Raw genomic sequence first — 16,131 nt, forward strand, 5'->3', positions numbered from 1 at the left:
TCCAAAGGTTATTTAAAGTTTTCTAAAAAAAACAAGTTATAGATTATTAAGATTGTTTCAGTATTGTGTTACTGGTGGTAGAACCTCATGTGAGTCAGCACGGGTAGGTACCACCACCCCGCCTATTGCTGCCGTGAAGCAGTAATGCGTTTCGGTTCGAAGAGTGGGGCAGCCGTTGTAACTATACTGAGACCTTAGAACTGATATCTCATGGTGGGTGGCGCATTTGCGTTTTAAATGTCTATCGACTCCAGTAACCACTTAACACCAGGTGGGCTGTGAGCTCGTCCATCCATATAAGCAATAAAAAAAATTACAATGTTCCTGAAATTATAGGACATCTGTATTTTTAAAGTAAACTTCATCATCGATTCATACGAATCGCTAAAATATTTAGAGACCATTCAGATTTGTAACGGAAAAAGCAGAACCGATATACGAAATGGCGATAGAGATTCGAGGTATTGCTTGTTAATTTATTCATTTCTGTAAAATATGTAAACGTATTAATTTTTTTATTTGAATCGTCTCTGAGCACTTGGCAACAGGTGGAAATGTTGAATTGAGGTCAAGTTCAGTATGTATGACCTTCAGATTTATGAGGAAGAAGACCTATGCTACTTAATGGACATTATGACTATTCGGTTAATATTGAATTTTCGGTTCTCGTGTGTTAACGTACAACGCCAACGAACTTGGCTGATATGAAACAAAACAATAACTATATAATATATTTTATAAAATAAAATAATAAAATAAATATTTTATATAATATAAAATATTTGGCTATGTATTTGCTAGTCTACTTCGGAACGTTTGGCATAAGGTGACCATGATTTGAACTTTCCAAATAAAACATTTAAATTTTTGCGGGTTCCATTTATAGAAAAAAAATTTGGCACCATATGCGCGATTTGAATACTAACACTGTCGCATCGCTCGATACGAGTAGATTCACCGGGCGCCTTATGCCCCAACGATTTCAGTTGGTCGATTAAATGTCCCTACACTTATTGTTATCTTCGGTTTTTTTTTGCCTATCTTATTCTATTATGTTTCCACGTGAAAGAAGGATCAAGAAATACAAGAAAAAAACAAATACTTTCAAAAAAATCGTGTTCAATTCACACGTGGTGAAGAAGATAAGATAAGAAGAGGATAATTATAGGTTTTAATAATTGATCATAGTGATACAAAGTTTGATAATTATTTTACATTTTATTTGTATATATTACATAGATTTATTCAGAATGTATTAAGTACGAATATTAGGTAGGTACGAAGCAGGGTACAAAGAGAACCGCGTATATAAGAAACACTGTATAATACTTTCTATCTCATTTTCTCCCACGTTAAATCTTATGAATTTATGTCCCTGTCTCTTTTTACTGTCGCTTTTTCGTTTCGTCTTTTTCACTTCAATATGGGTCCTAATTTATGAGCTCTTAAACTCTACGCTTACAATTTATAGTAACTGGCAATATTGCAAGCAAAAGATCTCGTGGCCGCAATCCAATACGCTGGTCTGACCAAATCCGCCACTACTTTGAATACATACTCGACGATGACATACACACCGCCGAGAACAGAGGAGGATGGCAAAACATCACACAAAGAAAAATAATGGGAGGAGATGGTCACGACCCTCAGACATCAGAAAATACGACTCGGGGAAGAGGAAACTTTACGCAACCTACAAGCCCCCCGAGTGACATTGGATCGGAAAATAATACTTATCATCGTATTCCTAGGTGTACTGGATGCTGGGCGAACCGAACGCAGTTATCCCGGACACGTGGCCCTCAGAGTTGAACACCGACATCAATATGAAGTACCCGATCAACATATCCGATTCGGTGCACAATTACGGAGCCTATATCACCGTAAGTATATTAATATTATTTTTTCAGAAGGCTTCTGTCGATTTCTAGATTTGTTCTTTTATATTGCTGACTAGCGAACCCCCTCGTTTCGCTTCGGGAACTGTAATTTATTATTGATTTCTCCGCTATTTAATGGATGTTATTGTACATATAAACCTTCCTCTTCAATCACTCTATCTATTAAAAAAACCGCATCAAAATCCGTTGCGTAGTTTTAAAGATTTAAGCTTACATGGGGACAGATATAGGGACAGAGAAAGCTACTTTGTTTTATACTATGTAGTGATTAAGGACAAATAGCACATACACTGATCACGTCAAAGCATATATTCTTATCAATTTGAATTTAGTGGAGGCAGGGCGTAATATGAACTCACACAAGTATTCATATTTATGCGTATTTCGAAAAGCAGTTAGCTTGCCCATCCGGTAGTATTAAGTGGTTACCGAAGTCCATAGACATCAACGATTTTATTGCAGCCACCCACCTTGAGACGTGAAATCTAAGTCACAGTTTTATTGTACAACGGCTACCCCGAATGCGTTACTGCTTCACGACCAAAATAGGCGGGTTGATTGTACCAACACGTGCGGAATCAAAAAACACTCAACTTTCCCTGCCCTAATAAATTATATTTTGAGTAAGGACATATTCGTCTGTCCACCATATTTTTCTTATAGTCGATATAGCCACTAGGCGAAATTAATGAAGGTCGCCCCCAATCTCTGGGAGTATGTGGACTAGATCGATTCGATCAATCGATTTACGACTGATATAATGTGGATTGATGACAGCAACAAATGACAACATTCGACTAATACAATCAAAAGTTTCCTAATTCTGATCGATCCGTAAGCCACGAAACTATACACTTATCTATTTAAGGCATCTCCAAGTTACAATTATCTCTGTCCATTAACAAACTTCTCAAAGTTTTCGACTGAAGTGTCTACCGAAGATGTCGTACTAGTGAGATGCCACACAATTTCTCGGGTCTCGATAAGCACTTACCTCAGACAGCAGTGACGTTGGGGTAAATTGAACAACTTTGCTATCTTAACCCTAAAACTGGCGACCGACTTGAGCGTTTTATCGTAACACAACATTCGCAACGAGCGTGCATATTACAGTCTACTAAGGGTCGATTCGACCAAACAAGAGTAAATCTTATTCTTAGAATAACTCGTCAGTTAATCGAGAGTAAATCAATTTTACGTTTTACCAACTACAATTCTAAGAATAGTGGGCCTATTCGGGAATTGTTACTATACCGCCGTTTCGCACGGAATAACGGAGCTATTCCTAGAATAAAGTAATGGCGTCTGTCAGTCCAACATCTGATTTCTGTCATTTCATAAATATTTATTCTGTTTTAATTTCAAGTCAACGCAATGCACTAAATGATTATTAATAGTCTGAATGCAACGTTTAAACGAAAAAAGATAAAACCACACGACAAAACTTGACAATTCCCTCAAACAAACAAGAAATAAAAATAATACGTTTGACAGCTGGATATCTTACACAACAGCTACTTTTTCACACTAAAATACGGCAAAATCGAGTTGACGATTTGTATGCTCTTACACTATGCCGTTAAACAACAACATTTATTTGCCGGATTTTATTTTTGTTCACCATTCACTCTGCTATTCGCGTATTGTTATTCCTAGCGCAAGTATACGTGGAAAAACGACTATGAATTTACTCGAGATTAAAATCATGGAATAAGTTATTCCTCGTATAGTTACTCGAGTTTAAATTTAAGTTTGGTCGAATCCACCCTAAGACAGACACATTCCATGTTACAATATTATAACTGTCACTTTCAAATTGTACTTGACAAGTTAGTCAGCGCCTTAACTTTAATTATTCGAACGAACTTAACATAATTAAAACTTATCCAAATTGTTCATTATTTCAACAAATTAGCTTTTGTTTTGATGATTAAAATTCATGTAGGTCGTTTAAATTTCAAAAGCTGTCGCAGGATTTTACTTTGTTCTCTGTTCTTTTATTTGAGATAGTTGAAAGAAATTCTTAATGGAGTTTTATTGAACAATGAATTTGTCGATTCACTGAATTCTCATTGTATGAATTTTTCGTTATAATTTTTACGATTCCATTAAATGTTAGTAATAGTTATATCGGTGATATCTCTTGCTCAATTAGCAAAAGCCTTTATACGAGTCTATACTGTCCTTTATATATGTATGTATATGTAGAATTGGGATTGTCGTGCATAAAACTATTTCACTGTTGCAGTTTTATTGTTCTCTTTCCAAATGTTCTCTTTATTATTATAACTATGAATTAACTGACATATTTTTTATAGTTTGCTCATTCAATCCTCCTCGCCATCTTGCTTTTCTCTTTCATTATTTTTTCTCTTTCTAACCTTTTTTCTCACTCACACCTTAACGCCCCGTTCCACAATGTTTTCATACGTTCCGTTCTTACATATCCTATAATTATGTATGTTTTACACGAAACAATGTAACAATGTAATATTCAATAATGTTGGTATCTACAACACATATACTCTGCGCGATTATTATATGCACATGATTTTCACGTGGTAAACACATAAACTCGTCAAAGAAATATTCGTCGCTTTTTAATTTATTGTTTAGATGGGTGGACGAGCGCACAGTCCACCTGTTTTTAAGTGGTTACCGGAGCCCATAAGCATCTACAACATAAATGCCGCCACCCATATATGAGGTATAAGGTCTTAATACAGTTACAACGACTGTCCCACCCTTCAAACCGAAACACATTGCCGCTTCACGGCTGAAATAGGCAGGGTGGTGGTACCTACCCGTGCAGACTCACAAGAGGCCCCACCACCAGTAAAATTCGACTGAATTCTCTTCGATTCGAGATTTTTTTTTTCATTTCGGCTTGATTGTGCTGTAACTTACTATGAATGCGCCTTACTCCCTCTAGCCTCCAATATTCCATACAGGTAAATAAACCCAAAAAGAATACCTATTCGTTCAGTACACATATTGTTTCCGGTTTGAGAACATTACGTTTGTCGCCGTAACCCCTCATAATGTTTTATCTGTCGTTAAAAGCTAGACCGAATGGCGTCGGGTGGTTTTAAATTGGCTATAACATCTCGAAGTGGCTTGCTTGTGAAGCGAGAACTCGATGCGTTTTACGATCGTTTCCAACCGACGGGTCTCGGTGTGGCGCGCTACTTCTACCGAAGCCTAGCCTTTATCGCAACGTCAGGGATAAGTTAAACAAGATCCCATGTTCAATCAAATGGATGTCATAGCGAAATGCTGAGTTTCTCGCCGGATGTTTTCAGTGGGTCGCGATTCCGATCCGGTGGTAGATTCTGCGAAGCGCTGCTAAGATTAGTGATATCAAAGTCTCTCAGGTTAAGCCTGTGAGCTCACCTATCCATTCGGGAGTAGCTGGAATAGAATAACCTCTTAGGCATTAGGTAGGGGGAAAAAAAGCGAAATATTTCGAAGACAGTACCATTTTTTCCATGTTCGTATATTATTATGATGACCTAAGACAAAATATTAAATATTGAGACACTTAAGTCATATTATTATGGCTATTTCTCGGACGTAGACGTAGTCTCGAGAATCGGAATATGTATTGTCGTAATAGTTGAAAGGTTTTTTTTTATTATTGCTTAAATGGGTGGACGAGCTCACAGCCCACCTGGTGTTAAGTGGTTACTGGAACCCATAGACATCCACAACATAAATGCGCCACCCACCTTGAGATATAAGTTCTAAGGTCTCAAGTATAGTTACAACGGCTGCCCCACCCTTCAAACCGAAACGCATTACTGCTTTACGGCAGAAATAGGCAGGGTGGTGGTACCCACCCGCGCGGACTCACAAGAGGCCCTACCACCAATAAAAAAGTTCAAGTGGAGTTTATTCACGGCAGCTAGCAGATAGTGTTAGCAAACTCTCTCAGGTTGAGCCCGTAAGCTCACCTACCCGCCCGTACGTAGCCGAAATAATCCATTAGGCTACCAGAGAATAGATACGAAAAAAGAAATGACGACGTGTAGAAGAACTGCTGAAAGAGCTGACATAAAAAATCAGTAAAAATTAAGTCTTCCAGGCTGAGCCCCGTGAGCTCTCCTAGACGTTTGATGAAGCTAGCAATACCCCTCGAGGATATCTACTAACTATGAGAAGGAAAGAAATACGTAAAACTATATAATATAGCTTAATTTCGAATTTTGAACTGTCATTAAGTTTTTTTTTTTTTCAAACTTAAAAATAGTTTTTGTTTTGTAAATACATATTTTGCCCTTGTGCATGATTATATGACGCTAAACCGATAAACGATATATTACTTTGTTTTGATGTCTATATGAAACTATGTCAGTTTGAGTTTTAATCATTTTTACTAAATTATTATTCGATAACATGTACTTATTTAAAGTTGATAGTATTGATGATTATTTTGTGTTAACGCTATGTTAAGTAGTTAACTCTTGTTTTCATATTATTTTCAAATATACTTTTTTTGTCGTACTGTTAACATTTAAATTTAGCCTATTTTTCCGCTATTTGTAAAATTGCTGTAACGTGTCATAGTTTGTTATAAGAGATTGCTGTACATGCCTGTAACTGGCTTACATACCAGTACTTAATTATATACATGTTAATTTTAAGCTTGAATGTTTTGTGTGTATTGCTGTTGGTGTGTCTAAATAAAAAAATAAAAAAATAAAAAAACGCTTACACAGTTGATGTTGACTGGCTCATCATAATCAAAAATTCTAATTAAATCTATTAAACGTAAAGATTTTACACAGAGCAGCAATAACGTCCGATAAATAGAATTAAAAGGCTATTAATACAATTTAATTTGTGTTTAAACTGCTTTAGTACAGCGCTAGGTAATGAAACACCGCGATCGACCTCGGAGAGGCCAAACTCTCGCCCTTGACCGCCCAAAGGACGTAACGAGCCTAGTGACATTCCGTATCGTAACTCACAATATATAAATGTCATAAATTTTACGAGTTTTCGTTGTGAGAAAAATCTGATTTAAATTCCTGACGAATGGGGGAGACGAGTTATTGTAGCTAATTAATTCTAATTCGTGTAGGTACATTATTTATTTGTGCAGAAGAAGAGATATCACATTAGTGACGAGGGTTTTTTGTTGTTTTTTTATTGCCTAGATGGGTGGACGAGCTCACAGCCCACCTGGTGTTAAGTGGTTACTGGAGCACATAGACAATCTACTACGTAAATGCGCCACCCACCTTGAGATATAAGTTCTAAGATCTCAGTATAGTTACAACGGCTGCTCCGCCCTTCAAACCGAAACGCATTACTGCTTCACGGCAGAAATAGGCAGGGTGGTGGTACCTACCCGCGCGAACTCACAAGATGTCCTACCACCAGTAAAGTGATGAATGGGGGAGACGAGTTATTATAGCTCATTACAGAGTGATTCCTGTCAGTACATTTACTGTGTAGAAAAAGAGATATCACGTTCACATTTGAAGTCGTCGTGTCCTAAAGGATAAGACGTCCGGTGCATTCGTGTTGAGCGATACACCGGTGTTCGAATCCCGCAGGCGGGTACCAATTTTTCTAATGAAATACGTACTTAACAAATGTTCACGATTGACATCCACGGTGAAGGAATAACATCGTGTAATAAAAATCAAACCCGCAAAATTATAATTTGCGTAATCACTGGTGGTAGGACCTCCTGTGAGTCCGCACGGGTAGGTACGCGTAGGTCCGCGGGGTGGTGCCGCCTATTTCTGCCGTGAAGCAGTAATGCGTTTCGGTTTGAAGGGTGGGGTAGCCGTTGTAACTATACTGAGACCTTATAACTCATATCTGGGTGGCGGCATTTATGTTACAGATGTCTATGGGCTCCGGTAACCACTTAAAACCAGGTGGGCTGTGAGCTCGTGCAATCTAAGCAATAAAAATAAAAAAGCAAATCGGCAAAAATTACAGTTTGCGTAATTACTATACAGTTGAGAGCTCTAATCTCAAAAATCTTATTCTATATTATTTTTTGTTTTATTGACAACTATACGGCACACCTGATGATGAGTGGTTACCGTCGCTCATGGACGTCAGCAATGCTAGGGGCAGAGTCAACACGCTGCCTATCGTTAAGTACTTTCCACAAGTCTCGTTTAAAGAAGGATATGTCATAGCGCTCGGGAGACACCGTAGGGGGAGCTCATTCCATGTCCATGAACACCGGTAACCACTTAAGTCGGGCCGTAATTCGGTTTGAAAGGTGGGGCAGCCGTTGTAACTATACTTGAGACCTTAGAACTTATATCTCAAGGTGGGTGGCGCATTAACGTTGTAAATGTAAAATGTAGGCTCCAGTAACCACTTAACACCAGGTGGGCTGTGAGCTCGTCCACCCATCTAAGCCATAAAAAAAAGAGCTCGTGTACTCGTCTGAGCAATAAAAATAAGAGAAAAACGTAACAGTAGTATGCAGCGCTTGCAGACATCCTGAAGATTCACTTCATTTGCATACATCGACCTTTCGTAGTGAACTTATCAACTTTTACGAGTGTTTCGGGAAACAAAAACGTAGAACAATGGATTCTTTTTGTTTGTTTCGCGAATCATAATATTAAGTGTTATTTTTTTATAAATATTTTTCGTTTCTCAATCAATCGAAATAAAGCAAAATTCAAAGGTATCTTGTACTGCCTCTTGGTTAAAAAGTTTCCCGGCCAAGAAAAAAAAGCGTATCACTAGGAAAACATTCTTTTTTTTGCCTAAGCTTGTAGTCTTAGAGGGCTATGCCAGCGTCACCGAGCGAGTAGTTGAGCTCACGGGGCTCTAACCTAAGGAAAAGAATAATACTAACACGCTCAGATTTACCATTAAAACACTTTATTTTCTAAAAAGCATAACAAACTCAATACATTATCTTCCCTTATTTCAAAATGAGGTTGCGAAAAAGGTCTTAAATCAAAAGATACTTATTTATGCATGATCACATCATGAATCCCAAATTTATTTATCTATCTTTTAACTTCTTAAAAGGTATAAACGTAAAAAGGTACACTCAAAACCATTTTAGCAGAAGATTATGAAACCTTTTTTCTTAAAGAGCACCTGCTCCGCACTTTTGAGAGGCAACTCTAAAAATATATAAGTTTATTTTCCTGTTTCTCTGCCGAATGAGTGTCTTACACATAAATATACACTCGTCGTCACAAAAATCGCACCTTTATGTTTTTTTCAGTAAATCGCTCCTAGAATCTAGCACATAAATAACAGGTGTGAAAAAAATATATCATTGTACTTCAAAACCTTTACATTAATTACCTGTATCATTAAAAAAACAATTACCATTTCTAACTAGGGACCAATCCATAAGATGTTGGAAAAAATGCTCACTTAAGGAGCGCTAGTTGAGCTACCGTAGGGTACAAAAGGTCATGCCCAGGTATAAAATGGGTCAGCCACTACTCAGACTTTAGAGTGAACACACCGGAACAACATACTCCAAAGAACAATACCTGAAGATGGATACAACTCCTGAAGAAGCCGCTCAAATCATTGCGCTATTGCAAACAGGACTGCGACAGGTTGACGTTACTCGACAGTTGAACCTTAGCCGATTCACAGTTCGACGAGTATACCAACGGCTTCGTGAGACTGGTGGGTATACTCGAAGACGTGAATCCGGAAGAAAACGCTGCACATCAGAAAGAGACGACCGCTTCATTATGTCCACGTTGTTGCGTCACCGCTTCAGCAATGCTGTTGAGGTGCAACAAGAGCTCCGATCAGCTCGCAGAACGTCTGTGAGTGTCTCTACGATTAGAAGAAGTTTGAAAGAAAAGAAATTAAGAGCTTATAGACCGGCGGGGGGCCCAGAATTGTGTACCAATTTGGCGGGAGATTTCAAAATTTAAACCCCAAAATCGAACAACAAGAACGCATTTTCGCGTTGAGCATTTAAGTTTGGTAAAGCAATGAAGACTTATTTACTTATGGCCTAGCTTACCTAAACCTTTCGATCCATAACGTATTCCTTACCAGATTATATTTATAAACTATTATGTAATCGTCTCACATGGGACCAGTGAACTTTGGGAATCATGATAAAAAAAGGATCAATTAAGAACTAGTTTAATAAAACAGTAGTTTGTTGAAGGCAGTAACAGCAAGAGGCGTGTCGAATTAAGTGCCCATCGATCGTATTTGTGACGCCTTGTGACGCTTTCCTCAAGTCACGCGACTTCCTGCGAGTTAATTAGTGAAAAATCTACCATGAATTTTGACTTATTAAAATTGTTCTAGTATAATGAAGCCATTTGATTAGTAGTGGCTTTATGTATTATTATTATTTTTAGGAAATTAATGTATTTAGTGAGTTTTTCTTTATTTAGTGAAATGACATTATGGTTTATAAATATGGCAGTACCTACTTTTGTTTATTTTCAATCTGAAGTTTAAGTATTGAAGCTTTTGAAGTTATGCGTATGCTTTCCTAAATTTTTTTTATCATCGCGAGGGCAATGACCCATTTTTAAATATTGTGAACCAACTGAGGACAGTATATTCAAACTGTTTCTAAATAGATCCGATATCGGATGTCAACAAGATTGTTTCAGTGTCTTGTAAAATCGTCACGTAAAAAAGTGTCAGACTTAGTGTCATATTTACGATAATACTAATAGGTACGATGCGTTTCGATAAACCTAAAAAAATATACTATTTTTTTATATTTCATATCGATTCGACCTAAGGATTCAAAGGATTAAAATCGCTGCTGCCAGCGCCATTTATCCGGGATTAACGTAACTATGTTCGTCGGAATGTGTCGCGACTATATGAGTCCTTTATACTCCATTATTCGTATCAATTAGGCTAACGTTTCGAGTTTTATGTGATACATAGACACATACTTCATCTTTTTTTATATCTATAGTTATTAGTAAGTAAGTACGGATAATTGGTAGATTAAATGAGCCTTATGAGCTCCATAGAGCTTCAAAGTTATAGATTGGCCATAACGCTGGTGACCGTGGGCGGCGGTGAATGGGTAGGCAACGCACTGGCGTAAACGCTGGTGACCGTGGGCGGCGGTGAATCACTTACCATCAGGTGACCCGTCTTGCTCGTTTGCCTCTTAGCTGTTATAAAAAAAAAAACATGTAAGCTAGCTGTGTTTTAATTTTTCAGAGCTCCCCGCCCCCGTTCAGTCCGCTCGGTCGAACGGACGACAGCGACGCCATCGTGTCTATAATACAAACGGCCGAACAGTTTGTCTACATATCAGTTATGGATTACATACCGGCAACAATATACACGCCCAAACTATTGTGAGTATACAGGTTTTTTTTTGAAGTGATACTTCTTTAGGCACGTTGAGAGTACGTAAAATTTAAATCGCGGCAAATTTGTCGCGGTTAGAGAGAAAAGATACAATTTAGTATGAGCGAGACTGAGAAAATAGACGGAGCGACTTGCAAACCACTCGACCGTGGATAGAGGAAAAAGATAAAGCGAGCTAGATCGTTTCTCTTAAACACGGCATTCCCTATTACAATACAAATTTGACTGATTTTAAACTCGTCATATTAGAATTATTGGCAATCCTAACGGCTTGGTTCTTTTCTATTGTAAATAGTGCAGTCAGAGCCATTCACAATCCCATAGAACCCTATAATGTCCCTATTAGATGAGGCTTTAGCTATGGTGTAGGATGTTAGCGAAACAGTGTTAGGGGGCGTTGACCTCTCAATAAACTTGTTACATTTGTATCTATTCCATTTTGACCGCGCTTTCACTAGAGGGCACTAGGTTAATTAGTGCATTCGGGCACTAAATGGGCTAGAGACGACTTTGGACTTTATTACAGTTATGGCGTACTAACTCAATAAGTCCTGTACGACCAGCAACCATGTGCGAAGATAAATGACTGGGAGATATATAAGACGTTTTCTTCAGGTTCTGGCCGAAGATCGACGACGCTATCCGCAGAGCGGCACTCGAGAATCGCGTAAAAGTTCGCATGCTGATCAGCTGGTGGAAGCACTCCTCGCCTGCGGAGGACCACTTCCTGCGCTCGCTGACTGCATTGTCGCAGGCCTACCCGCGTCTCAATTTACAAATCGTAAGTACCGTCATTATCATTTATCACTTACTAGCTGACCCGGCAGACTTCGTAGTGCCTCAATCGATAAACAAAGGACCTAAACTTTTGTATAAAATAAACTTTTAAACCTTCTCTGGACTTCACGAATAATTCAAGACCAAAATTAGCTTTAGCGAGACTAACGAACAGCAATTCATTTTTATATAATAATATATAGATTACCAGGTTTATGCTGGGCCAAGTTTTTTTTATTTTTTTATTGCTTAGATTGTTGGACGAGCTCACAGCTCACCTGGTGTTAAGTGGTTACTGGAGCCCATAGACATCTACAATGTAAATGTGCCACCCACCTTGAGACTTAAGTTCTAAGGTCTCAGTATAGTTACAACGGCTGCCCCGCCCTTCAAACCGTAACGCATTACTGCTTCACGGCAGAAATAGGCGGGGCGGTGGTGCGCTTGTGTGAGTGTGTGTGTTGAACTCTTCCTAGACGGCTTTACCGAATTTTGATGATATTTTTCACAATCCGGTCCACGATAAAATGCTTATTTCATTATTATTTATTTATAGAAAAAGTTTGAATTTTCGGCGTCGAAGTATTTATGTACATGACGTCTGTCGAGTCCTCTAGTAAAATATATAGGAAAATATTTTTGCTTTTCGGTTGACATTGTATATTATCAATTACTCGAAACAGTTTTTTTACTGGCGGTAGGACCTCTTGTGAGTCCGCACGGGTAGGCACCACCACCCTGCCTATTTCTGCCGTGAAGCGGTAATGCGTTACGGTTTGAAGGGTGGGACAGCCGTTGTAACTATACTAAGAATTTAGAACTCATATCTCAAGGGGGGCTGTGAGCTCGTCCACCCATGTAAGCAATAAAAAAATATATCGCTTATATCAAATTAGCCTTTCACCCTTCGATTTATATACTCGTATATATCAGAGCGTCGTCTATATCGTTCTCAGAAACGTTTCGTGGTCCCGTCCACGCCCGATCAGGACAAGATACCGTACGCCCGCGTCAACCACAACAAGTACATGGTCACCGATACGTCCGCGTACATTGGCACCTCCAACTGGGCCGGGGACTACTTCACGAACACGGCCGGCGTGGCCCTAGTAGTAACCGCCGACCGCGGCGACGGAGTCGGGAACCGCACCGCGCAGGACGTGCGTAAGGACCTCCAAGGGGTGTTCGAACGAGACTGGAACTCGCCATACGCGGTACCCCTGAGGCGGTTATAGCACGAGCCGGCTTAGTTCACAATGCGCGAATCAGCTTATACAGCAAATTGGGGGGAATCGCGTCCCTTTCCAAATCCAACACAAATTTTCAATGGTTTTTCTTAAGGTAAGGCAGCGGCTTGGCTCTGCCCCTGGCATTGCTGAAGTCCATGGGCGACGGTAACCACTCACCATCAGGTGGGCCGTATGCTCGTCTGCCTACAAGGGCAATAAAAACTAAACTAAATAAAGGTCATTTTCAGTTCAACAAAGTTAAATCTAAACAAAAGTAACTCGACAAAAGTATTGTGACATCCCAGATTTGTTCCTATTCTGACTCTAGTCTCTATTCCCCCCAATCTATTGTACTAAATACTCCTGATGATATTAGCAATGACAGAAGCATTGCCAAAGTGCCCACGCAACTAGACAGCAAATCCAAATCCAAATTTACGGTAGGCAGCGGCTTGGCTCTGCCCCTGGCATTGCTGAAGTCCATGGGCGACGGTAACCACTCACCATCAGGTGGGCCGTATGCTCGTCTGCCTACAAGGGCAATAAAAAAAAAGAACTCGTTTTTTTAATAATATATGTGTATTCCGGGTGGGCCGTGAGCTCATTTAAGCAATAAAATAGGTATTAACTCCTTCAGTGACGTCATAACTAACAATGACCAAGTAGGACGAAGCTATGAATCAGTCATACATAATTATGAAGCGTTTTTAATATCTATAATGTTTAAAGCGTATTTTGTGTGCTAGATTCATTCAATAAAAACTAGATTCAGAGCGAAGGATTTTTTTATATTTCTTGATGTATAATACGTGCACGTACGTATTTTTGTGCAACCGCGACTAATTGTGTTGCCATACTTAAAAACAATTATATAAAATTTGATGTTTAGGATTGGCCCTAAAAATATCTAACATTATTATTTTTGGGGTTTTTTGTGTCAGCTTTGCCATAAATAATCGTTATTGTATCAGTTTTTGCCGAATAATAATACATGGATTTAATGAATACGGATAGATTAATCAATGAATGCAATTCATTTCTAGTAAAAAAAAAGAGCTTATATTATTTTCAAAATAAGTGTGTGGTTTTGATGCACTAATTTATCTTTAAGATATATGTTTATTGTCTTTTTGATTTTATTTTAAATTGATATTGAAGTATAGATTATATATTTTTTCCAATTATAAAATGAAAGAAAATTGTTTACCTAATAAACTTTTATTGTAAGTATAAAAAACTAAGCCAGTATTAAGATAAAAAAATATATTGCTCCATTGCTGCTCTCGTATTGTAATCATACAAATAGATTCATGTTTATAAAGCTGTTTTTTTTTGTTTTGTTTCAACGGATATTTTTTTGTAACGATTTCTTTCGAGATCAACTGCTCAATTGAAACTCTAAATTGATATTTTATCAAATATATACTACATACCTTGATCAAAGTAAAGGAACATATATTATTGTATACCGTACAATAATTTAAGCTTTCAACTTTTGGTGTTGAAAATGAAACACAAAACAGTACCTAGTACTAACATTTAGTTAAAATAAAAAATGGGAACTACCCTAAATTGGCAGAAATAATAAATTTTGAAGATTAATTTGAAATTAATGGGATTATTCGTGTACTTAAAATGTAAAATAAGATGCTTAAATTGTTAAAAATTATTTTAAATATGTAGTGTTTTTCTGAAGACATGCGACATATCAGTTTACTGATGTAAAGGTTTACTGATATATTTAGCTGCTAGTTGTGATGTGAGAGAGTCCTTCAACTAAATGTAGTTTTTTATATTTCTCGTAAAGTTTTGAGCAGTTTAATTTTTTTTACTAAATTGTGTAATTAGTAATGTCGATTAATTTACTAAATGCTTAGTTACTATTTTTTGTTATCCGATATATCCTAAGAACTAATTTGGTTTGCAAGTTTTATAATTTAAAATTATATTACTTAGTATACGCGTTAAGATAATTTAGATAGATAGATAGTAATTTACATATTGCTAAAGGTGAGTATTTGTAGTTTATTGTAAATCTTTAAATAGATATTTTTTCACTTAAAATTATACTATAAATTACCTATACATATCACTACAGCTGTAAAACTTCCTTCGAGTGCGTTTAAAATTAATTATAAGAATATGGGATGATCTAATATTACTATTGCAAATTTAATGTATTCTAACATAAAGAAGTGCTGAAAACGTATAGCTAAAAGTCAGATTATTATTGTCTACTCTAATTATTCTTAAAAAAAAGTATCCAAAATGAAAATGATATTTTTTTTTTTTCGGAAGTCGTAGAAATAATTAGAACTCTTTCTACGGTCTAGACTTGCAGTTTTTGTTTATTGTCGTTATTTTTTATTCAACATTTCGAATGCTTAGGTTTTTGTAATGACAAACTGAATAGGTATGTATTTTTAGTCATTTATTTTGTAATTGATATGTTATTTATGTTCAGATAAATTATGCCAATACTCTTTGTGTATAAAATGTAAGAAAAGTCTTGAAGACTCAAATTTGTCGTGTAATTCGTTTTTTAGTGCTAAGCATTCTTCGAGAAAGGCAATATCTTGGACTATTGATGACAATACCTACGTAATGTTGGATTGTAAATAAAGAGTGAAGTTTTCTTTTTTTTTATTTATATCTTTTATTTCCCATAATAAATATACTAATGTATATTATTGAACTCACTATATTTGACAGATCTGTGAAAGGTTTTCATTAGTCGGTAGGCACCAGCTTGGTTCTGCCCCTGACATTGCTGAAGTCTGTGGGCGATGGTAACCACTTACTATCAGGTCAGTATGCTCGTCTGCCTACAAGGGCAATAAAAAATAAGATACAGATGAGAGATAAATAATCACACGCATCCGGAACTGCGCGTCTGAGCGCGC

General features: G+C 37.4%; 1 protein-coding gene across 7 annotated transcripts in view; it reads left to right on the forward strand.

Annotated features, from left to right (window-relative positions):
* LOC101736117 (5'-3' exonuclease PLD3) overlaps window positions 1–15,874 on the forward strand; it is a 64,466-nt gene extending 48,592 nt beyond the window's left edge. For all 7 annotated transcript variants that reach the window (XM_038019141.2, XM_038019143.2, XM_038019145.2 and 4 more), the window contains exons 8-11: window positions 1,752–1,883; window positions 11,070–11,209; window positions 11,838–12,003; window positions 12,956–15,874. In XM_038019141.2, the coding sequence (XP_037875069.1) occupies window positions 1,752–1,883; window positions 11,070–11,209; window positions 11,838–12,003; window positions 12,956–13,234 (717 nt within the window). In that variant the 3' untranslated portion in view covers window positions 13,235–15,874. The remainder of the gene's footprint in view (window positions 1–1,751; window positions 1,884–11,069; window positions 11,210–11,837; window positions 12,004–12,955) is intronic.
* The last annotated feature ends 257 nt before the right edge of the window (window positions 15,875–16,131 follow it).

This window comes from Bombyx mori, chromosome 23 (assembly GCF_030269925.1).
Source record: "Bombyx mori chromosome 23, ASM3026992v2".
NCBI classification, from domain to species: domain Eukaryota; kingdom Metazoa; phylum Arthropoda; class Insecta; order Lepidoptera; family Bombycidae; genus Bombyx; species Bombyx mori.